Source organism: Bos taurus, chromosome 21 (assembly GCF_002263795.3).
Source record: "Bos taurus isolate L1 Dominette 01449 registration number 42190680 breed Hereford chromosome 21, ARS-UCD2.0, whole genome shotgun sequence".
Taxonomy (NCBI): Eukaryota; Metazoa; Chordata; class Mammalia; order Artiodactyla; family Bovidae; genus Bos; species Bos taurus.
This window is the reverse complement of record NC_037348.1, coordinates 20,236,125-20,258,587: the sequence shown is the minus strand read 5'-3', so window position 1 is coordinate 20,258,587 and position 22,463 is coordinate 20,236,125. Positions and strand designations below refer to the sequence as shown.

The window sequence follows — 22,463 nt, the reverse complement described above, 5'->3', positions numbered from 1 at the left end:
CATCTATATAATGGGGTTAGTAGTATAATCCACAGTCTCTTTTCTGAAACCCTTGGGTCAGATATCCTCCAGAATTCAGAATTTTTCAGTTTCAGACAAGTGACCTGGTGCATCTATTCTATATGACATAACATCCCACTGGGGTCTAGAAGTCCCTTGTAATCAAATACATTAGTGTTTCTACAACTGCACTTTTGAGCACTCATAATACATAAAATAAATGAAAATCATAAATTATCCCAGATCTGTTCTGGTCAAATTTGCTACCAAATGAATTTTTTTAAACATTCTTGTTCAGTTTTCAGAGGCTTGAAGGTTTGGGGTTGCAGATAAGGACCATCCTAGCTTGCGTCTCTATAGATAATGGCATGCAGCACAAAGAGATATAAAAAGTGTTCATGATTGAGGCCTGACTCAACCCAGCTGTGAGGTTTGGGATAAGACAAGTCTGTGACAAGGCCACGGGTGATGGGTGGGGAGAACCATTCTGGAGTGGCTGTGCTGTTACCTGAGTGTCTGAGCCATTGGTTCCAACTCCAAAGATCCTGAGCCTCAGCCGTCACAGGGCCCTGAACCTTTTCCAGGCGTCTGACTTAATCCACCTCCGAAACTGGATCTTTCTCTTGTGGGTCCTCAGGGAAGACCACTGCTGTACTGGTGACCGTGACCTGCCTTACAGTCATGACACCATGTCCACCTGGCGGACATCCCCAAGCAGTGAAGGTATCCTCTGGGTGTCCTGGCTCCTCCGCCTGCCGCAGCTCTGCTCCACCTGCGTGGCCTTCTCGCTTGTGGCCAACATGGGCACTCTGAGAAGGGCCATAGGTAAACTGGTCCATGTCCTTCTGGTGTGTCTGTTTCACCATGACCTTCATCTTTACCATAGTTGAGTGTTGCAGGCACCCATCCAGCTTTCCTTTCTTCTGGTACAACATCTCTGTCACCTACACCTGCTACGCTGCCCTCATCTGCCTCTCGGCCTCCATCATCTACTCCATCACCTATGTCCAGTTCGTGCCTTATGGTCCTTACAGGGACCGGGCCATTGCCGCCACTGCTTTCTCCTGCATCGCATCTGTGCTGTATGTCATAGAAGTGGCCGGGATATGGGACTGTTACGAGCTCAAGGAGATCTTCTTCTATGTGCACACCAGGCGATCCCTGTTGAAGGTGCTGGAGACCTTCGTAGCTGGTGTCATCTTTGCCTTCTTCAGCAACACCTCCCTGTACCTGCACCAGCCGGCCCTGGAGTGGTGTGTGGCCGTGTACTCCATCTGCTTCATCCCGGCAGCTGTGGTCCTCCTGCTGGACCTGGCTGAATGGAAATACCTGCTGCCGGTCCCCTTCTCCATTTTCCAGCTAGTGCTCAGCCTGCTGTCTGTCCTCTTCTACATCAGTGCTCTGGTCCTCTGGCCTCTCTACCAGTTCAGCAAGGAGCTCGGCAGGCAGCCCCAGAGGCCCAGTGATGGGGACTGCAGGGACAAGCTCACCTACAACATGTGCGCCTGGGACCAGCGCCTGGCTGTGGCCGTCCTGACAGCCGCCAACCTGCTGGTTTACGTGGCCGACCTGGGGTACTGGGCCCGCCAGGTGTCTGTAGGGACTGAGGACCAGCCCAGGGACTCACAGGAAGTATACTCACCGAACTCTGACATCCTCTGATGCCCTCTTCCTGGCTCGCTGTCTCCCTCCTCACATCCTTCCCCACACATCTCGCTCTCTTTTCTTTTCCCTTCCCTCCTGCTGCTCTGTCTCCTTCCTGGTTTCCTTGGTTGTTCAATTTCTGCTTTGTCTCTTTCTCTTGCTTCTCTCATTTTGGCTTCATTTTCTGCTTTTTGACCCTTTTCTGATTGTCCTTAGTTTTCTTGTATCCTGTGTCCTGACCACCTCTCCCCATTTTCCTTCTTCTGATCCATCAGGACCTCAGACTCCTTCCTTCTCTGCCCACCACCTCCTAAGATGCTGACTCCACAGCACACAGCCCTCTGTGCAGCTGTTCACACGCTGGGCCTCCGGAGGGGCCTCATTGCCAAAGCGTGTCTGTCCCCCTGGCAGTGCCTTACTGGTGTGGCTGGGAGAGTTTAGGGGTGTGGGCAGGTAGGAAGGGATTGGGCTTTTTTTCTCCCTATGGAGCAACTGTATAGTGCACCTCCCCTTTAAGTTAAAAAAAACCCTCTGAAGATCAATAATCTCTAGTGGGCGAGATTCTTGCCTGAGATACTCTGGGTTCCTGGGCCCCACTTGGTGCTCAGTCCTCCAAGAGATTGGCTCCAGAATTTTTGCAGGCTCACTAAACATCCGTCGCTTAGAGGGCATCTTAGAGGAAGTCAGGGGTAAATGTCTTCCATCCCAACTACTCTCTGGGGAATTAAAAAAAAAAAAAAGAGCTGGTGAAGAACCCCAGGGTCTTGAAGACACCTGTCTGCAGTGTTTGTGAGGGGCAGCGATGTGGTTCCCGTGACTCAGTGATCAAAACAGCAGATCCTGCCTCTGCAGGGAGAACATGGACACTGCCAACCTGTCTGGGTGTTTTTTTTGTTTTTCCTTTTTTTCCTTCTGTTCTGAGGGCCAAAAATTACTGACTGACTCTGTTCTTTAAGAGAAAGTGTCAAATTTTCTTGGGTGGGTGGTTTGTAGGGGGTGGGGGTTGCTGCCTCCATTGTGAAAGGAACTGTATTGTTGGGTGTGAGGGGACACATACGTGTGTTTTTTTGTGTTGGTTGCTTTTTGATGTTGCTTCCTGCTTCTCTGGGACTCAGGCATAATTTGCACTATATAAATGTGCACAATTTAAAAAGATTTTCTGGAGCCTCTTGTTCTTATCAGCACTGCTGTCAATCATGCTGCTGCTAAGTCGCTTTAGTCGTGTCCGACTCTAGCCCACCAGGCTCCCTCGTCCCTGGGATTCTCCAGGCAAGAACACTGGAGTGGGTTGCCATTTCCTTCTCCAATGTATGAAAGTGAAAAGTGAAAAGTGAAAGTGAAGTCTCTCAGTCGTGTCCAACTCTTTGCGACCCCATGGACTGCAGCCTACCAGGCTCTTCTGTCCATGGGATTTTCCAGGCAAGAGTACTGGAGTGGGGTGCCATTGCCTTCTCCGCTGTCAATCATAGAGAATGGCTTTTTCTATTCTCCCACTTTCATAATAACTTTTTCAACCTCAGTATAAACATGAAAGAAAAGAAAGAAAGCAAAACAAAACAAAATCCACATACTGTACTTGCTGCAAATTTGCCTAGAGCTCAGAGGAGTCCCAATCAATTCCCACCCTCACCCAAACATTGGTCTCTGGGAGCCCCTCCCACTGGCTCCCCACCCAGGCCTGGACTAGAGCCTGGGGGTGTGGCCCAGCCTGTGACACTAGATGTTGGGCCCCACCCCAGTGCCCAGGATCCTGTCCCCTAGCTCTTAAAGGGGCTGTGACAGCATCTGGATGCCTCACTATAAAGGTGTGTGCTTGTGTGCATGCTCAGTGCACTGTGTGTACATGTGTGTGTGCCCTTGTGCTCCCCTGCATTGAGATCAGCAGGCCTTTACAGTAACTGGTGGCTGTGAAGGTCCCACAAGTCTCCTGTCGTCAATTACAAAGCCTCAGAGCCCAGCATCCTGGAGTCACCAGGACCAGAGGGGCTGGCAAGCAGAGCTGCGAGGGAGGGGAGGGGAAGGACCCCCTCTGCTGCCCCTCACTCTTGTCCTGGGATGAAGTGTGTGATCTTCAGCCATTGGTAGGGTGGTGGAGGGGGAGGGCTCCCAGAAGGTCATCCTAACGCAAGCAAATCTTAAGAGGGAATGAAATAAAATTCTTATTTTAAGGCAAGAGAAGAAAAATTTGCAAATAAAATGTTTCTCTGCCCATTTGGGCCTCTTTCTTCCTTGCTAGTGTGCATTGTACATTAATCTGACCTCCTAAAGAGCAGAAATATCTGCTCCACCGTAGACATCAATTTTTCTAGCCCAAGCCATGGAACTTCTTAGAAGATAACACTGCTTACTTACTTATGACCTTACTGGGGTCACTAGATGTATTGCTTGTGTTCTGCCTATTTTATTAGATTCTTATTTCTTGAGAAATATCTTATGAAAAAAAATAAGACAACTAGGCTACTTGAACCAGCCTGCAATGCAGGAGACTCTGGTTCGATTCCTATGGCAGGAAGATCCCTTGGAGAAGGGATAGGCTATCCATTCCTGTACTCTTGTGCTTCCCTGGTGGCTCAGTCAGTAAAGAATTGGCCTGCAATGTGGGAGACCTGGGTTTGATCTCTGGGTTGGGAAGATCCCCTGGAGGAGGGCATGGCAACCCACTCCAGGATTCTTGCCTGGAGAATCCCCATGGACAGAGGAGCCTGGAGGGCTGCAGTCCATGAGGTCTCAAAGAGTTGGACACAACTGAGTGACTGAGCATACATAAGCACTGGCTACTTGAAATGAAATATATAGTTCTCTAAGATCCATGATTGTAGTAGTGTGATTCTAGCTATGAGAAGAAGCAACAAGTGGAAACCATCTCCTGGAACTGAGAGACTTGTAAGACTTGTAAGACAGGTGGTCCAGCCATCCTACTGTTGCCAGGACAGGGTGAGTAATAGCATGTGAGTGGCCTATCAGTGAAATCCCCATCTGACCTGGGAATGAGCATTCCTAGCACCCTGGGACAAATTGGTGAAAAGTGTCTCCTAAACCTTGGCTGAAATTAAGACAGAAATAGAGGGAATTGTGTAATAAAGAATGTTGCCGACCACCCAGTTCTACAAGAATCAAGCCAGGACTTCCTTGGTGGTCCAGTGCCTAAGTCTGCACTCCCAACGCAGGGGCCCCGGGTTTGATCCCTGGTTGGGCAACTAGATCCCACATACTGCAACTAGGACCCAGCCTAGCCACATACATAAATAAAATATATGCTTTTGAAAAAGAGAAACAAGTCATTAGCCATTGCAGTCACTGATCTACAATCCACCTTAGATGGAATTCAGGGTGAAAATCAGGATAAAGTACTTTGTGCTCTGGGACAAGTGTGAGAACCAGACCTCAGAAAGTTAGATATTTTCCGAAGAATTTTTTTATGAGCCCAGTTTCTTGCATCTTCCCATATTCAGAAAAGCACTAAAACCGTTACCCAAGATATCTGGTCCTCATGAAGAGCAGTAACCTATACCAAGCTGTGTGTCCCCAAATCACATACATCCTGCCCTCCTTCTTACTTCTCTGAAGGACAGGTCTCAGAGCTTCCTGAGAGACTGTCTCTCCAGTTATACTCATCAGGTTGGCTCCAATAAAACTTCTATTTCTTTCTTAAGTTGACTATTGACTAATTTTTCATTGATAAACACATTGATACACCCAAGTTTTTCTGCAGGAGTATCATATTCTTATATTTCCTGAATCAAATGAAACACAGCCCTGGGACCTCACTTCCCAGGAGAATGGAAATGCCTCTGTGCTTTAATAAAAGAATCGCCCAGGGTGGGCCCACCTGAGGGGCTCACTGTCCAAGCCTCATGGTTTTTGAGGGTGGCTGCTACAACCCCCCTGCTGGGGGGTTAAGTGTCATTTGTCACAATTCCAAGGCTGGTCCAGTCCGCTCACTGTGGAGCTCAAAAGAGAGTGTAAATGTCCTCTGCTTAGTTCAACCCTCTCGTCATAGAGAGGAGCAGCTGGAAACCAAGGAGGGGCAGGATGTGTCCAGAGTCACCCTGCGTGTGGCAGAGTCAGAGTCAGGACCAGGTGTCCTGTCCCCAGGCAGGCTGTCCGTCCATGGCCCCAAGCTGCTTGTGACAAATGTGGCAGCAGCATCCTCCAGGCTGGGATTCTGCCCCATCCACCCTCATTCTGCATAAACCTGCTCCATCCCCCTGAGGAGGGCACTCACTGCTGCTGAGTCAGTTTCCTCATCTGCTAGATGGGGGAGGGGTGCCAGAGACCCCTGGTCCCTCCCAACGCCGCCTTCCCCTGATCTTTTCTGCTGGGAGTACAAAGGGACTGATCTGAAATAGTAGAAGAGGAAATGGAAACCTAGAGTGAGAAAGAGGTAGATTGGGGTCCACAGCTTGGTCCACAGTCACATGTGGTCCTGCCTCCAGTCAAGTGGCCCCACAGCTCTGGTCTCGTCTCCCTGGAGATGAACCATGAGTTGCATGGAGAGCAGAGCCCAAACGATCTGGTTTCTGGTTTCAGTTCTGCCACAGGATAACTCATGAGCATGGATGAGTCTCATCATTGATCTGAGCTCCAGTTTCCTGTTTATAAAATAGGCAAATTAGGCTAAAATGATGGCTTTTAAGCTATGTCCTCTGGAGACCTTGGTTTCTAGTGAGATGGTGGGGTTGCAAGTAGGGTGTTGGCCCACCCCGCATTTTCTCTAACCAGAGCAATCTGGCTTGAATCAAACTCCCACTCAAGATCTCATTTGAAAATAAGATCGGAAAGATTGGAAGTGATTCATATGCTCATCTTTAGGATGGTGGTTAATAAAATATTGTGTAGACAGAAGAAGGAATACTAAACAGTATGAAAAAATGAGGATGCTCTCAAATAATGATAAGGAAATATCTCCAGTATATACAGAGTAAAAACAGTAAGATGTATAGTATGCTATTTTAAAATGTATAATAGGGAGAGAAATACAAATAAAAATACAGATATCTATATAATTGGTTTGCTTCAAGAAACACAGAAAGGACCCCCATGAGTTCAGTGGAAAAGATGCCTGGTCTTAATCAGGAAGAGGAATGGAAGAGAGAGTAGATGGAGCCACAGGTAGAAGCGAGGTTTCTCAATATACGGCTTTTAAAAGAATATTTTTATTTTGAACCATGTAAATATATTACCTTTTCAAGAAAATAAAATTTAAGTTTGAAAACTATACCAACTGGAGAAGAAGGGTCAGGGGAGGGATAGTTGGCAGATGGTTTCCATGTTCCCTGCAATTCTGATGGACAGTCTGGGGGAGGAGCTGAGAGATGCCCACACAAGCCTGTCTCCAAAGGCAGAGGGAAGGGAGGTGCCTTGGGTCCAGAGGTCTGGGGAGAGGGAGCTGTGGCCCCCAAGCCCACCTGCTATGACCAGGACTCCCCCAAACTTTTAGCACACACAGTTGATGGAGAAGCCAGACGGTGCCCAAGCCTCAGGCCCTACCCTTGCTCCCTGCCTGGCCTGGGCTCTCCGTCTCCCGAGGCAGTGGCCAGAGGCTCCCTCCTCAGCCGGCCAGCCAGAGCCTCCTCCAGGCAGCGTGACTCCAGCTGACGCCCCCACTCCCCAAGACTGTGGCCTGAGCCGCATCCAGATCAGAGCCCAGGGCGCAGATGTCCCCATTCTCTGGCTCTGGAGCAGTTTCTTGGAGAGAAGAGGATTTCTTCTCTCCGGGGCATCAGGCACCTGGTTATCTGCCCTGGAACCAGTGCAGGACGCCAGTCCTGGCCCTTGTCTGTGTGTTTGTCTCCTGTCTCAAGGTGGGTGTGGGGAGGCAGATGAGCTGAGAAGGCAGGGTCTAAGGTCTCCACGCTCTCTCTGGCATTGTCTGGCTGGCTCGTCAATAGGAAGTGGTCTGGCTGAGATGAGGGCACTGCTGCAGGACCTCTGCTTGGGGCACTGCAGTTAGACCAGGACACACAGGAACCCGGAGATTATTCCTGGACCCAAGAGAAGAGGAAGGGGCTCAGCCTTTCCTGAAGTTCTAGTACATGCTGAGTTTTGCAGGAAGCCAGACTTGAATTCCAGGCTCTGACGAGGAGTAACTGTGTAACCTGGAGCAAAAGATACAATGTAGTTTTGGGGCCTCAGTTCAACATCTATAAAATGGAGGTGACAATAAATATATCTCTGAAGATGAAATAGAAATAAGTCACCTAGTCAGAGTGCTGTTGCTGCAGAAATGGCTACTCCATTCCTCCTGGGTCTAAGGTACAATGCCAAATCCAGGGAGAGTTTAAGATCTTGAACCAAGTACCTAGGCTCAAACCCCAGCTCTGCCACTTCCTATCTGTGTGATCTTGGCCAGTTGACCTTTCTGTGCCTGTGAAAATGGGGACACAGAGCGCATAGTTCAGGGGCAGCTGGGAGGAACAAATGAATCCACAGCAGAGCTCGACCTGCAGTGAGCACGACACGTGTGACCTCTTGTAACTGTTGTGTCCACAGCAGCCCCGCTGCAGCCCAAGTCCTCAGGGCCCCTTTCTCAGCTGACAGAACCTGTGAGCTGTAACCTGAGGTCTCTTCTGGAGCCAGGCTGGGCTGGTGAGGGTTTGCCCTGTTGCTCTTTGCTGAATCTGCTTCTGACCAGGGGTTGGGAAGTGATGACGGGAGCTCCGTTCAAGCCTATCTCCTCACCCCCAGTCCAACCAGCATCTGTTTCCATAAATCCCTCCAGTGCTTTGTCTGGAAGAAGAGTGAGCTTCCTCAGGCAACAAAGTTCTCAGAAACCATCCATTTGGGCAGCTCACAGAGTGGGGCTCCCTCTGGGCATCCTCCCCTCCCTACATTGACCCTGACAAACCTTAGGACAAATGACACCCTCTCAGCATTACCGCCAAGGGAAGGCACTCCCCTGGTCCCAGCTGCAGCCCGCCTGCCCCTCGGGCTCCCAGCTGCCCACTGATACCAGCAACACGCCATCCCTCAGGCCACCAGGTGACTGCAGTGGTCCAGGTCCCTGCTGAGCCAGGGACCCAGGTAGAGCATCAGCCCAGACCACTGCCCCCAGTAACACTCTCCCTGCTAGGCTGGGACCACTCCTTATGCTAATCCCTAAGAAGAAAGAGCTTGTGTTTCTTTCTGGTGCTTCAGGCGGAAGGAGGGATTCCAGAATATTCTGTTCCTGGACCCTGCAGAGGCTGGCAGAGACCCAGATCCCTCCATCATCTCAACCTCTGCCCCCCACCACAGGACCCTGGCACCCCTGCTTTCTTCTCTTCCTGCTCCATAAACTTGTTTTAAGCTTTGTTCTTGGTGTCAAGAAGTTGTTCCTTATAGGCATGTAAGGAAACAGGGTTCTGCGTCATCAAGCAAACAGGGGGACAGAGTCCCCAGTCCATTTGTAGGAAGTGGTTATTTTTTTGCTGAAACAGGCCTGATATGTTATGTGTATAATATTATGACCTATTGTAAAATAGAATGCAAAACTCTACATTCAGCTTCAAGTAAACCCTGAGGCTTCAAACATAAACACTACAATGTAGATGGACCAGGTAGAGCATTTGCCTCTTTCACTCATGGCTATATTCCCAGCACTGAACTGGGCTGACACAAGCAGTATTTGTTGAATGAATACGACTTTATAATATAGGCTTATGAATATTACCTTACAGCCTCACGATCCAGGTTGAACCTCCTGACCAGGTTACATTCTGTTCTTTCTGTCTTTGATGGAAATGACCTTTTCTGGTCATCCTTGGTTTTCTCGTCTCCTGTGTCCTGACCACCTCTTCCCATTTTCCTTCTTCTGATCCGTCAGGACCTGAGACTCCTTCCTTCTCTGCCCACCACCCCCTCCCCACTCCTAAGGTGCTGACTCCACAGCACACAGCCCTCTGTGCAGCTGTTCACGCCCTGGGCCTCCGGAGGGGCCTTGTTGCCAAAGCAAGTCTGTCCCTCTGGTACATGTGTGATGGGTTTGGGGATGGGGGTGGGTAGCTAGGCATTGGGTCCTCTTTCTTTGTGTACAGTATGTCTCTCATTTAAGTTAAAAAAAAAGTCTCTGGAGGTCAGTAATTTCCAGTGGGTGGGAGTCTTGAAGCAGAGACCCTGGGTCCCTAGGCCCCAGCTTGTGGTTGTCCCCGTTTGACATTGGCTCCAGAATTTTTCCAAGCTTACTGAAAACCCACTGCCTACAGAAGCCATCTTAAAGGAAGCAAAGGCTGAATGCCTCCCCATCCCAACTACTCTCTGGGGAATCGAAGCAGGAGCAGGTGAAGAAATCAGAAAGAGCTTAGGTCTTAAAGGGGCCCTACCAGCCCTTGGATGCTGCTGTTGCTAAGTCGCTTCAGTCGTGTCCGACTCTGTGTGACCCCATAGACGGCAGCCCACCTGGCTGCCCCGTCCCTGGGATTCTCCAGGCAAGAACACTGGAGTGGGTTGCCATTTCCTTCTCCAATGCGTGAAAGTGAAAAGTGAAAGGGAAGTCGCTCTTTGGATGCCTCTCTTTAAAGGTGTGTGCTTTGTGCATACTGACTGTGGGGCTGTGTTTGTGTGTGTGTCTGTGGGCAGGCATACATTAAGACCAGCAGCCCTTCAAATAACTGGCAAACTCATCTCAAGCCTCTTCCCCTCTTGTTCGCAGCCACAGAGCCTCAGAGCCCAGCATCCTGGTGTCACCAGGGCCAAAGGAGCCAGGCAAGCAGAGCTGCGGGGGAGGGGAGGGGAAGGCCCCCTCTGCTGCCCCTCACTCCTGTACTGGGATGAAGCGTGTGATCTTCACCCAGACACAGGTTGGATGGAGGAGAAGGGCTCCCAGGAGGTGGTGTGATCTTCACCCAGAGACAGGTTGGATAGAGGGGAAGGGCTCCTAGGAGGTGGTCCTCATGGCAGGAAAATCTTAAGAAGCAATAAAATAAAATTTGTATTTTAAGACAAGAAAAATTTATTTGGCCAAATACACCTAAAGCTGGGTTAAAAAGTTAAACAGATTTCTTTTTTGCAGGACTTCTTAGGACTAAAAGAGATCTATAGCAGTAAGTGATTCCCAGACTTGTATGATCAGGAAACTGTTTTTTTTCCATGGAACATCATGGACTAGTATTCCATGGGATACTCTTTGGGAACCATCAGTCACATCCCCCTCCCCAAAGACTGGTTCAAAAGCTTGTCCAGAAAGGCTCTAACAACATCACCTCCCACAGTGGGCCATCTTATTCTGCAGCAGCTTTCATTCCTTAGGGAATGCAAAGTCCACTTGCCCTGCTCTCTGGACTTGCACAGAGAATTTCAATCTCTGCTCAGCTGGAGAGTTCTCCGAAAAGTCCTCAAGAGTCCTTGGCTCTCCTCTGCTCACCTGCTCTAGACAGAATGTCTTTGCATTGATTCAGGTGCTCGTTCAGGGCAGGAATTGGGTTTTGCGGTGGGATCTGCAGTGCCTGGCACACAATGAACACACAGTAAGTAGTTGTTTAGAAGAGAAAGGCATAGAGCCTCCCTGGATGGCTCACACAACCACAACAGTGCCTCCGTCTCCAGAACTTCCACATTCCTGGCTGCTTCGTTGTCAAGCCATGGCCTTCCCTAGGGTTTATTATTAGCAAAGGAGACAAGGCCCCTGATGTCAGGAAGCTGGCTGGGGCTCAGGGTGCTGGCCCTTCAGCCCTGGGGGCCTCTCAGCAAATAGTCCCTTGGAAACAGGGCAGGTGTCCCTGAGGAGGGGGTGGGCTGGGAGGGGCCTCACTCCCCCCACACGCTGGACCCTGGAGGAGCCCCTGTGTGAGCAGGACTGCAGCCCTGGCTGGCGGAACTGTCTTGGGCAGGTGACCTGGGCAATTCCATGGTCTCCAGGGTCCCTGCCACTCTGGCCACGTGTCCCTGTCACAGCCCTGAAACCTCTTGAGGCCCCTGTTTTCCTGTCTCAGTTCCAGTGCAGGCCCCTCCTCCATGAGAGTGTTGGCTCCAAGCCTGCATCCCTTCTGGGTCAGAAGACCCCTACTGGGCTGCCTCAGGGCCACTGGGACTCTGAAATCCTCCCTCTGCCGCCCCCCCTCTGCCGTCATCTCCCCTCTGCCCCCCCAATCCCAGTCCCAGGAGCATTCTCAGGACTGTCTCCTCCCAGGGATCCTGCAGGGGCCTCCTCTTTCAGCTCCTGCCCTTGAAAGGGGGTGATCATCCGTCCATCCCCACCCCCTCCCTGGATGCCCTGAAAGGCCCCCATCAGCATCAGACACAGCATCCTTGTTCATTTCCAATCCGTTCTTCCAGCTTGGAAGCTGCTAACCAGTCTCCCAGGCCAGGAAAATGCTCACTCAGGTAGGACTACTTTCTAGATTTTTCTGGCCTCTTACCTGGATGGCAGCTTTGAAGCTAAAAGAAATCAAACATGATGTCAATTTATTCTGTGGTTCCTCATGACGCCACCCCAGAGTCATGCTGGGTGATGGTCTCCTTTCCCCAGTGGGGAAGAGTCACATGTGAAGGCAAAATTGAGGGGTGGAATTTAGAACACTTACTACTTCCCACGTGATCTTGTCCCCACAGCATTGCCCTTACCCCATGGCTCCTCCCTGTTCACCCCTGGAGCTGCCCTCCTCCAGGTGGGTCTGTCCCTCAGATGGCAGCTCCTTCTAGTGATGCTGCAGGGAGGAGAGGCCGGGACACGTGTGTCTGCAGCTTGCTATGGAAGGAGGCCGAGGACTGTGAGGTGGATCCTGGGTCTCCTACCCATGGACCCTGCTGACATGTGGGCTGTAGAGCAAAGTGCTCAAACCCACAGCTTTAGGTGTGTTTTCTGAGTTCCCTCTTCCTGGTCATCATGCCATCTTAGGTGAAGGCATTTGATTCCTTGAGCCTTAGTTTTCTCATCTATAAAATGGGGTTAGCAGTATAATCCACAGTCTCTTTTCTGAAACCCTTGGGTCAGATATCCTCCAGAATTCAGAATTTTTCAGTTTCAGACAAGTGACCTGGTGCATCTATTCTATATGACATGACATCCCACTGGGGTCTAGAAGTTCCTTGTAATCAAATACATTAATGTTTCTATAACTGCACTTTTGAGCACTCATAATACATAAAATAAATGAAGATCATAAATTGTCCCAGATCTGTTCAGGTCAAATTTTGCTACCAAATGAATTTTTAAAATTCTTGTTCAGTTTTCAGAGGCTCGAAGGTTTGGGGTTGCAGATAAGGACCATCCTACGTTGCGTCTCTATAGATAATGGGATGCAGCACAAAGACATGAAAAAAATGTTCATGGTTGAGGCCTGACCCAACCCAACTGTGAGGTTTGGGATAAGACAAGTCTCCTGACAAGGCCAAGGGTGATGGGTGGAGAGAACGATTTGGAGTGGCTGTTCTGTTACCCAAGTGTCTGAGCCTTCCAACTCTACAGATCCTGAGCCTCAGCCCTCATGGGGCCCTGAGCCTTTTCCAGGCATCTGACTCAATCCACCTCCGGAACTGGATCTTTCTCTGGTGGGTCCTCAGGGAAGACCACTGCTGTACTGGTGACCGTGACCTGCTGGACCATCACAACACCATGTCCACCCAGTCGACATCCCCAAGTGGTGACGCCAAGTTCAATGTGTGCCGCTTCCTCCGCCTGCCGCAGCTCTGCTCCACCTGCGTGGCCTTCTCGCTTGTGGCCGACATGGGCACTCTGAGAGGGGCCATAGGTAACTGGTCCATGTCCTTCTGGTGTGTCTGTTTCGCCATGACCTTCATCATTGCCTTAGTTGAGTGTTGCAGGCACCCGTCCAGCTTTCCTTTCTTCTGGTACAACATCTCTGTCACTTATGCCTGCTATGCTGCCCTCATCTGCCTCTCGGCCTCCATCATCTACTCCATCACCTATGTCCAGTTTATGCCTTATGGTCCTAACTGGGACCGGGCCATTGCCGCCACTGCTTTCTCCTGCATCGCATCTGTGCTGTATGTCATAGAAGTGGCCGGGATGAGGGCTTGGTATGAGCTCAAGGAGATCTTCTTCTATGTGCACACCGTGAGAGCCCTGCTGAAGGTGCTGGAGACCTTCGTGGCTGGTGTCATCTTTGCCTTCCTCAGCAACACCTCCCTGTACCTGCACCAGCCGGCCCTGGAGTGGTGTGTGGCCGTGTACTCCATCTGCTTCATCCTGGCAGCTGTGGTCCTCCTGCTGGGCCTGGCTGAATGGGAATACATGCTGCCTGGGCCCTTCTCCATTTTCCAGCTAGTGCTCAGCCTGCTCTCCGTCCTCCTCTATATCAGTGCTCTGGTCCTCTGGCCACTCTACCAGTTCAGTGAGGGGTTCGGTGGGCAGCCCCAGAGGCCCAGTGATGGGGACTGCAGGGACGAGCTCACCTACGACATGTGCGCCTGGGACCAGCGCCTGGCTGTGGCTGTCCTGACAGCCGTCAACCTGCTGGTTTACGTGGCCGACCTGGGGTACTGGGCCGGCCAGGTCTCTGTAGGGACTGAGGACCAGCCCAGGGACTCCTGATCCTCTGCTCAGAGGAGGTATCTCACCGAGCCCTGACGTCCTCTGATGCCCTCTTCCTGGCCCCCTCTCTCCCTCCTCACATCCTTCCCCATGCATCTCACACTCTTTTCTTTTCCCTTCCCTCCTGCTGCTCTCTCTCCTTCCTGGTTTCCTTGGTTGTTCAATTTCTGTTTTGTCTCTTTCTCTTGCTTCTCTCATTTTGCCTTCATTTTCTGCTTTTTGGCCCTTTTCTGATTGTCCTTAGTTTTCTTGTCTCCTGTGTCCTGATCACCTCTCCCCTTTTTCCTTCTTCTGATCTATCAGGACCTGAGACTCCTTCCTTCTCTGCCCACAGCCTCCTCCCCCCTCCTAAGGTGCTGACTCCACAGCACACAGCCCTCTGTGCAGCTCTTCACACCCTGGGCCTCCGGAGGGGCCTCATTGCCAAAGCAAGTCTGTCCCTCTGGTATATGTGTGATGGGTTTGGGGATGGGGGTGGGTAGCTAGGCATTGGGTCCTCTTTCTTTGTGTACAGTATGTCTCTCATTTAAGTTAAAAAACAAGTCTCTGGAGGTCAGTAATTTCCAGTGGGTGGGAGTCTTGAAGCAGAGACCCTGGGTCCCTAGGCCCCAGCTGGTGGTTGGCCCCGTCTGACATTGGCTCCAGAATTTTTCTAAGCTTATTGAAAACCCACTGCCTACAGAAGCCATCTTAAAGGAAGCCAAGGCTGAATGCCTCCCCATCCCAACTACTCTCTGGGGAATCGAAGCAGGAGCTGCCGAAGAATGCCAGAGTCTTGAAGACAGCTGTCTGCAGTGTTGGTGAGGGGCAGCGATGTGGCCCTCCAGCCTCAGTGATCAAAAGAGCAGGTCCTGCCTCTGCAGGGAGAAGAGCATGGCCCTGCCAGCCTTAAAGCTGATGTCAGCCTGCCTGGGATCATTTGTTTTCTTTTTCTGGTCAGGAGGACAAAATTGACTGAATGGACCTGTTCTTAAAGGTGAAATTTCTTTTCTATTTTTCTGGGGAAGGTGGGTTGACTGAGTGGGGATTTCAGCTGCTGTAGTCAAGTGAATTGCAGTGCTTGAGTGTGTGTGTGCACACACATCAGTGGCTTTTTGCCACTGTGTTCTGCTTTTCTGAGACTTAGGCATAAAGTGACTTAAATAAATGTAGAAAAAAATATGTATGGTTTCTTTTAATTACCTGGAGTTTCCAATCCCCATCAGCCCCTGCTGTCAACCATAGAAATCTTGTCCTTTCTTCCACATCCACAATGTTCTTTTTTAAAAACCTAAAAGATAAAATAAACAAAATGAAAATGAAACCAACAAAATCCTAATTGCCGAAACTTGACTAGAAATCAGAAAGAGCCTAGGTCTTAAAGGGGCCCTGCCAGCCCTTGGACGCTGCTGTTGCTAAGTCACTTCAGTCGTGTCCAACTCTGTGTGACCCCATAGACGGCAGCCCACCAGGCTCCCCCATCCCTGGGATTCTCCAGGCAAGAACCCTGGAGTGGGTTGCCATTTCTTCTCCAATGCATGAAAGTGAAAAGTGAAAGGGAAGTTGCTCTTTGGATGCCTCTCTTTAAAGGTGTGTGCTTTGTGCATACTGACTGTGTGTGGCTGTGTGTGTGTGTGTCAGTGGGCATGCGTACATTAAGACCAGCAGCCCTTTAAATAACTGGCAAAGTCATCTCAAGCCTTCTTCCTCTCTTATTCTCAGCCACAAAGCCTCAGAGCCCAGCATCCTAGAGTCACCAGGGCCAGAGGAGCCAGGCAAGCAGAGCTCTGGGGGAGGGGAGGGGAAGGACCTCTGCTGCCCCTCACTCCTATACTGGGATGAAGTGTGTGATCTTCATGCAGAGGTGGGTTGGATGGAGGGGAAGGGCTCCCAGGAGGTGGTCCTCGTGGCAGGAAAAATCTTAAGAAGCAATAAAATAAAATTCGTATTTTAAGACAAGAAAATTTATTTGGCCAAATACATCTAAAGCTGGGTTAAAAGTTAAACAGGTTTCTTTTTTGCAGGACTTCTTAGGACTAAAAGAGATCTATAGCAGTAAGTGATTCCCAGACTTGTATAATCAGGGAACTGTTTTTTTTCCATGGAACATCGTGGACTAATATTCCATGGGATACTCTTTGGGAATCATCAGTTACATCCCCCTCCCCCTAGACTGGTTCAACAGCTTGACTGGAAAGGCTCTAACAACATCACCTCCCACAGTAGCCATCTTATTTTGCAGCAGCTTTCGTTCCTTAGGGGGTGCAAAGCCCACTTGCCCTGCTCTCTGGACTTGCACAGAGAATTTCAATCTCTGCTCAGCTGGAGAGTTCTCCGAAAAGTCCTCAAGAGTCCTTGGCTCTCCTCTGCTCACCTGCTCTAGACAGGATGTCTTTGCGTTGATTCAGGTGCTCATTCAGGGCAGGAATTGGGTTTTGCGGTGGGATCTGCAGTGCCTGGCACACAGTGAACACACAGTAAATAGTTGTTTAGAAGAGAAAGGCATAGAGCCTCCCTGGATGGCTCACACAACCACAACAGTGCCTCCATCTCCAGAACTTCCACATTCCTGGCTGCTTCGTTGTCAAGCCATGGCCTTCCCTAGGGTTTATTATTAGCAAAGGAGACAGGGCCCCTGATGTCAGGAACCTGGCTGGGGCTCAGGGTGCTGGCCCTTCAGCCCTGGGGGCCTCTCAGCAAATAGTCCCTTGGAAACAGGGCAGCTGTCCCTGAGGAGGGGGCAGGCTGGGAGGGGCCTCACTCCCCCACACACTGGACCCTGGAGGAGCCCCTGTGTGAGCAGGACTGCAGCCCTGGCTGGAGGGACTGTCTTGGGCGGTGACCTGGGCAATTCCGTGGTCTCCAGGGTCCCTGCCACTCTGGCCACGTGTCCCTGTCACAGCCTGAAACCCCTTCAGGCCCCTGTTCTCCTGTCTCAGTTCCAGTCCAGGCCCCTCCTCCATGGGAAGGTTGGCTCCATGCCTGCCTCCCTTCTGGGTCAGATGACCCCTACTGGGCTGCCTCAGGGCCACTGGGACTCTGGGATCCCGCCCCCCCCGTCATCCCCACTCTGCCCCCCTGACCCCCACCCCTCTCCCAGGAGCATCCTCAGGGTTGTCTCCTCCTTGGGGTCCAGCAGGGGCCTCCTCTTCCAGCCCCTGCCCTTAAAAAGGGCCCAGTCATCTGTCCATCCCCATCTCCTCCCTGGATACCCTGAAAGCCTCCACCTCAGCCTCAGACACAGCATCCTTGTTCATTTCCAATCCGTTCTTCCAGCTTGGAAGCTGCTAACCAGTCTCCCAGGCCAGGAAAATCCTCACTCAGGTAGGACTACTTTCTAGATGTTTTTGGACTCTTATCTGGATGGCAGCTTTGAAGCTAAAAAATCAAACATGATGTCAATTTATTCTGTGGTTCCTCATGACGCCACTCTAGAGTCATCTAGGTTGGAGTCTCCCTGCCCCAGTGGGGAAGAGTCACATGTGAAGGCAAAATTGGGGGGTGGAATTTAGAACCCTTCCTACTTCCCATGTCATCTTGTCCCCACGGCCTTGCTCTCAACCCGTGGCTCCTCCCTGTTCACCCCTGAAGCTTCTCTCCTCAGAATGGGACTGTGCCCCTCAGATGGCAGGTCCTTCTAGTGATGCTGCAGGGAGGAGAGCCCGGGACACGTGTGTCTTCAGCTTGCTATGGGAGGAGGCCAAGGGCCTTGAAGGTGGGTCCTGGGTCTCAGAGCCCCAAGCTTTGGTCCTGGCCGCCTACCCATGGACTCTGCCGACATGTGGGCTGTAGAGCAAAGTGTTCAAACCCACAGCTTTAGCTGTGTTTTCTGAGTTCCCTCTTCCTGGTCATGCATGCCACCTAAGGTGAAGGCATGTGATTTCTTTAGCCTTAGTTTTCTCATCTATATAATGGGGTTAGCAGTATAATCCACAGTCTCTTTTCTGAAACCCTTGGGTCAGATATCCTCCAGAATTCAGAATTTTTCAGTTTCAGACAAGTGACCTGGTGCATCTATTCTATATGACATAACATCCCACTGGGGTCTAGAAGTCCCTTGTAATCAAATACATTAGTGTTTCTACAACTGCACTTTTGAGCACTCATAATACATAAAATAAATGAAGATCATAAATTATCCCAGATCTGTTCGGGTCGAATTTGCTACCAAATGAATTTTTAAACATTCTTGTTCAGTTTTCAGAGGCTTGAAGGTTTGGGGTTGCAGATAAGGACCATCCTAGCTTGCGTCTCTATAGATAATGGCATGCAGCACAAAGAGATATAAAAAGTGTTCATGATTGAGGCCTGACTCAACCCAGCTGTGAGGTTTGGGATAAGACAAGTCTGTGACAAGGCCACGGGTGATGGGTGGGGAGAACCATTCTGGAGTGGCTGTGCTGTTACCTGAGTGTCTGAGCCATTGGTTCCAACTCCAAAGATCCTGAGCCTCAGCCGTCACAGGGCCCTGAACCTTTTCCAGGCGTCTGACTTAATCCACCTCCGAAACTGGATCTTTCTCTTGTGGGTCCTCAGGGAAGACCACTGCTGTACTGGTGACCGTGACCTGCCTTACAGTCATGACACCATGTCCACCCGGCGGACATCCCCAAGCAGTGAAGGCATCCTCTGGGTGTTCTGGCTCCTCCACCTGCCGCAACTCTGCTCCACCTGCGTGGCCTTCTCGCTTGTGGCCAACATGGACACTCTGAGAGGGGCCATAGGAAACTGGTCCATGTCCTTCTGGTGTGTCTGTTTCGCCATGACCTTCATCATTGCCTTAGTTGAGTGTTGCAGGCACCCGTCCAGCTTTCCTTTCCTCTGGTACAACATCTCCGTCACCTATGCCTGTTATGCTGCCCTCATCTGCCTCTCGGCCTCCATCATCTACTCCATCACCTATGTCCAGTTCGTGCCTTATGGTCCTTACAGGGACCGGGCCATCACCGCCACTGCTTTCTCCTGCATCGCATCTGTGCTGTATGTCATAGAAGTGGCCGGGATATGGGACTGTTACGAGCTCAAGGAGATCTTCTTCTATGTGCACACCAGGCGATCCCTGTTGAAGGTGCTGGAGACCTTCGTGGCTGGTGTCATCTTTGCCTTCCTCAGCAACACCTCCCTGTACCTGCACCAGCTGGCCCTGGAGTGGTGTGTGGCCGTGTACTCCATCTGCTTCATCCCGGCAGCTGTGGTCCTCCTGCTGGACCTGGCTGAATGGAAATACATGCTGCCTGGGCCCTTCTCCATTTTCCAGCTAGTGCTCAGCCTGCTGTCTGTCCTCTTCTACATCAGTGCTCTGGTCCTCTGGCCGCTCTACCAGTTCAGCGAGGAGCTCGGCGGGCAGCCCCAGAGGCCCAGTGATGGGGACTGCAGGGACAAGCTCACCTACAACATGTGCGCCTGGGACCAGCGCCTGGCTGTGGCCGTCCTGACAGCCGCCAACCTGCTGGTTTACGTGGCCGACCTGGGGTACTGGGCCCGCCAGGTGTCTGTAGGGACTGAGGACCAGCCCAGGGACTCACAGGAAGTATACTCACCGAACTCTGACATCCTCTGATGCCCTCTTCCTGGCTCGCTGTCTCCCTCCTCACATCCTTCCCCACGCATCTCGCTCTCTTTTCTTTTCCCTTCCCTCCTGCTGCTCTGTCTCCTTCCTGGTTTCCTTGGTTGTTCAATTTCTGTTTTGTCTCTTTCTCTTGCTTCTCTCATTTTGGCTTCATTTTCTGATATTTGGCCCTTTTCTGATCATCCTTAGTTTTCTTGTATCCTGTGTCCTGACCACCTCTCCCCATTTTCCTTCTTCTGATCCATCAGGACCTCAGACTCCTTCCTTCTCTGCCCACCACCTCCTAAGATGCTGACTCCACAGCACACAGCCCTCTGTGCAGCTGTTCACACCCTGGGCCTCTGGAGGGGCCTCATTGCCAAAGCGTGTCTGTCCCCCTGGCAGTGCCTTACTGGTGTGGCTGGGAGAGTTTAGGGGTGTGGGCAGGTAGGAAGGGATTGGGCTTTTTTTCTCCCTATGGAGCAACTGTATAGTGCACCTCCCCTTTAAGTTAAAAAAAACCTCTGAAGGTCAATAATCTCTAGTGGGCGAGATTCTTGCCTGAGATACTCTGGGTTCCTGGGCCCCACTTGGTGCTCAGTCCTCCAAGAGATTGGCTCCAGAATTTTTGCAGGCTCACTAAACATCCGTTGCTTAGAGGGCATCTTAGAGGAAGTCAGGGGTAAATGTCTTCCATCCAACTACTCTCTGGGGAATAAAAAAAAAAAAAAAAAGAGCTGGTGAAGAACCCCAGGGTCTTGAAGACACCTGTCTGCAGTGTTTGTGAGGGGCAGCGATGTGGTTCCCGTGACTCAGTGATCAAAACAGCAGATCCTGCCTCTGCAGGGAGAACATGGACACTGCCAACCTGTCTGGGTGTTTTTTTTTGTTTTTCCTTTTTTTCCTTCTGTTCTGAGGGCCAAAAATTACTGACTGACTCTGTTCTTTAAGAGAAAGTGTCAAATTTTCTTGGGCGGGTGGTTTGTAGGGGGTGGGGGTTGCTGCTTCCATATTCAAAGGAACTGTATTGTTGGGTGTGAGGGGACACGTATGTGTGTTTTTCTGTGTCAGTTGCTTTTTGATGTTGCTTCCTGCTTCTCTGGGACTCAGGCATAATTTGCACTATATAAATGTGCACAATTTAAAAAGATTTTCTGGAGCCTTTTGTTCCTATCAGCACTGCTGTCAATCATGCTGCTGCTAAGTCGCTTTAGTCGTGTCCGACTCTAGCCCACCAGGCTCCCTCGTCCCTGGGATTCTCCAGGCAAGAACACTGGAGTGGGTTGCCATTTCCTTCTCCAATGTATGGAAGTGAAAAGTGAAAGTGAAGTCTCTCAGTCGTGTCCAACTCTTTGCGACCCCATGGACTGCAGCCTACCAGGCTCCTCTGTCCATGGGATTTTCCAGGCAAGAGTACTGGAGTGGGGTGCCATTGCCTTCTCCGCTGTCAATCATAGAGAATGGCTTTTTCTATTCTCCCACTTTCATAATAACTTTTTCAACCTCAGTATAAACATGAAAGAAAAGAAAGAAAGCAAAACAAAACAAAATCCACATACTGTACTTGCTGCAAATTTGCCTAGAGCTCAGAGGAGTCCCAATCAATTCCCACCCTCACCCAAACATAGGTCTCTGGGAGCCCCTCCCACTGGCTCCCCACCCAGGCCTGGACTAGAGCCTGGGGGTGTGGCCCAGCCTGTGACACTAGATGTTGGGCCCCACCCCAGTGCCCAGGATCCTGTCCCCTAGCTCTTAAAGGGGCCGTGACAGCATCTGGATGTCTCGCTATAAAGGTGTATGCTTGTGTGCATGCTCAGTGCACTGTGTGTACATGTGTGTGCGCCCTTGTGCTCCCCTGCATTGAGATCAGCAGGCCTTTACAGTAACTGGTGGCTGTGAAGGTCCCACAAGTCTCCTGTCGTCAATTACAAAGCCTCAGAGCCCAGCATCCTGGAGTCACCAGGACCAGAGGGGCTGGCAAGCAGAGCTGCGAGGGAGGGGAGGGGAAGGACCCCCTCTGCTGCCCCTCACTCTTGTCCTGGGATGAAGTGTGTGATCTTCACCCATTGGTAGGGTGGTGGAGGGGGAGGGCTCCCAGAAGGTCATCCTAACGCAGGCAAATCTTAAAAGGGAATGAAATAAAATTCTTATTTTAAGGCAAGAGAAGAAAAATTTGCAAATAAAATGTTTCTCTGCCCATTTGGGCCTCTTTCTTCCTTGCTAGTGTGCATTGTGCATTAATCTGACCTCCTAAAGAGCAGAAATATCTGCTCCACAATAGAGATCAATTTTTCTAGCCCAAGCCATGGAACTTCTTAGAAGATAACACTGCTTACTTACTTATGACCTTACTGGGGTCACTAGATGTATTGCTTGTGTTCTGCCTATTTTATTAGATTCTTATTTCTTGAGAAATATCTTATGAAAAAAAATAAGATAACTAGGCTACTTGAACCAGCCTGCAATGCAGGAGACTCTGGTTCGATTCCTATGGCAGGAAGATCCCTTGGAGAAGGGATAGGCTATCCATTCCTGTACTCTTGTGCTTCCCTGGTGGCTCAGTCAGTAAAGAATTGGCCTGCAATGTGGGAGACCTGGGTTTGATCTCTGGGTTGGGAAGATCCCCTGGAGGAGGGCATGGCAACCCACTCCAGGATTCTTGCCTGGAGAATCCCCATGGACAGAGGAGCCTGGAGGGCTGCAGTCCATGAGGTCTCAAAGAGTTGGACACAACTGAGTGACTGAGCATACATAAGCACTGGCTACTTGAAATGAAATATATAGTTCTCTAAGATCCATGATTGTAGTAGTGTGATTCTAGCT

General features: G+C 50.6%; 3 protein-coding genes across 3 annotated transcripts; all 3 read left to right on the top strand.

Moving 5' to 3' along the window:
- The first annotated feature begins 440 nt into the window (after positions 1–440).
- On the top strand, positions 441–2,369 carry LOC512149 (myeloid-associated differentiation marker). Its single transcript, XM_002696563.6, is given in 2 exon segments — positions 441–827; positions 829–2,369. Coding segments are annotated over 2 exon segments (972 nt in total). The 5' UTR covers positions 441–689; the 3' UTR covers positions 1,663–2,369.
- Positions 2,370–12,953: 10,584 nt separating this feature from the next.
- Positions 12,954–15,269, top strand: LOC100335635 (myeloid-associated differentiation marker-like). Its single transcript, XM_003587552.5, has one exon. It carries the CDS (start codon positions 13,175–13,177, stop codon positions 14,111–14,113), a length of 939 nt encoding a protein of 312 aa, XP_003587600.4. The 5' UTR covers positions 12,954–13,174; the 3' UTR covers positions 14,114–15,269.
- Positions 15,270–18,316: 3,047 nt separating this feature from the next.
- LOC100298453 (myeloid-associated differentiation marker) lies at positions 18,317–21,852 on the top strand. The gene has a single exon (XM_015459197.3). The coding sequence runs from the start codon at positions 18,681–18,683 to the stop codon at positions 19,650–19,652; it is 972 nt and encodes a 323-aa protein (XP_015314683.1). The 5' UTR covers positions 18,317–18,680; the 3' UTR covers positions 19,653–21,852.
- Positions 21,853–22,463: the final 611 nt, after the last annotated feature.

Bases quoted from the DNA above. Each gene is read 5' to 3' on its own strand.
- LOC100298453 (XM_015459197.3), top strand. From the start codon at position 18,681: ATGTCCACCCGGCGGACATCCCCAAGCAGTGAAGGCATCCTCTGGGTG.
- LOC100335635 (XM_003587552.5), top strand. From the start codon at position 13,175: ATGTCCACCCAGTCGACATCCCCAAGTGGTGACGCCAAGTTCAATGTG.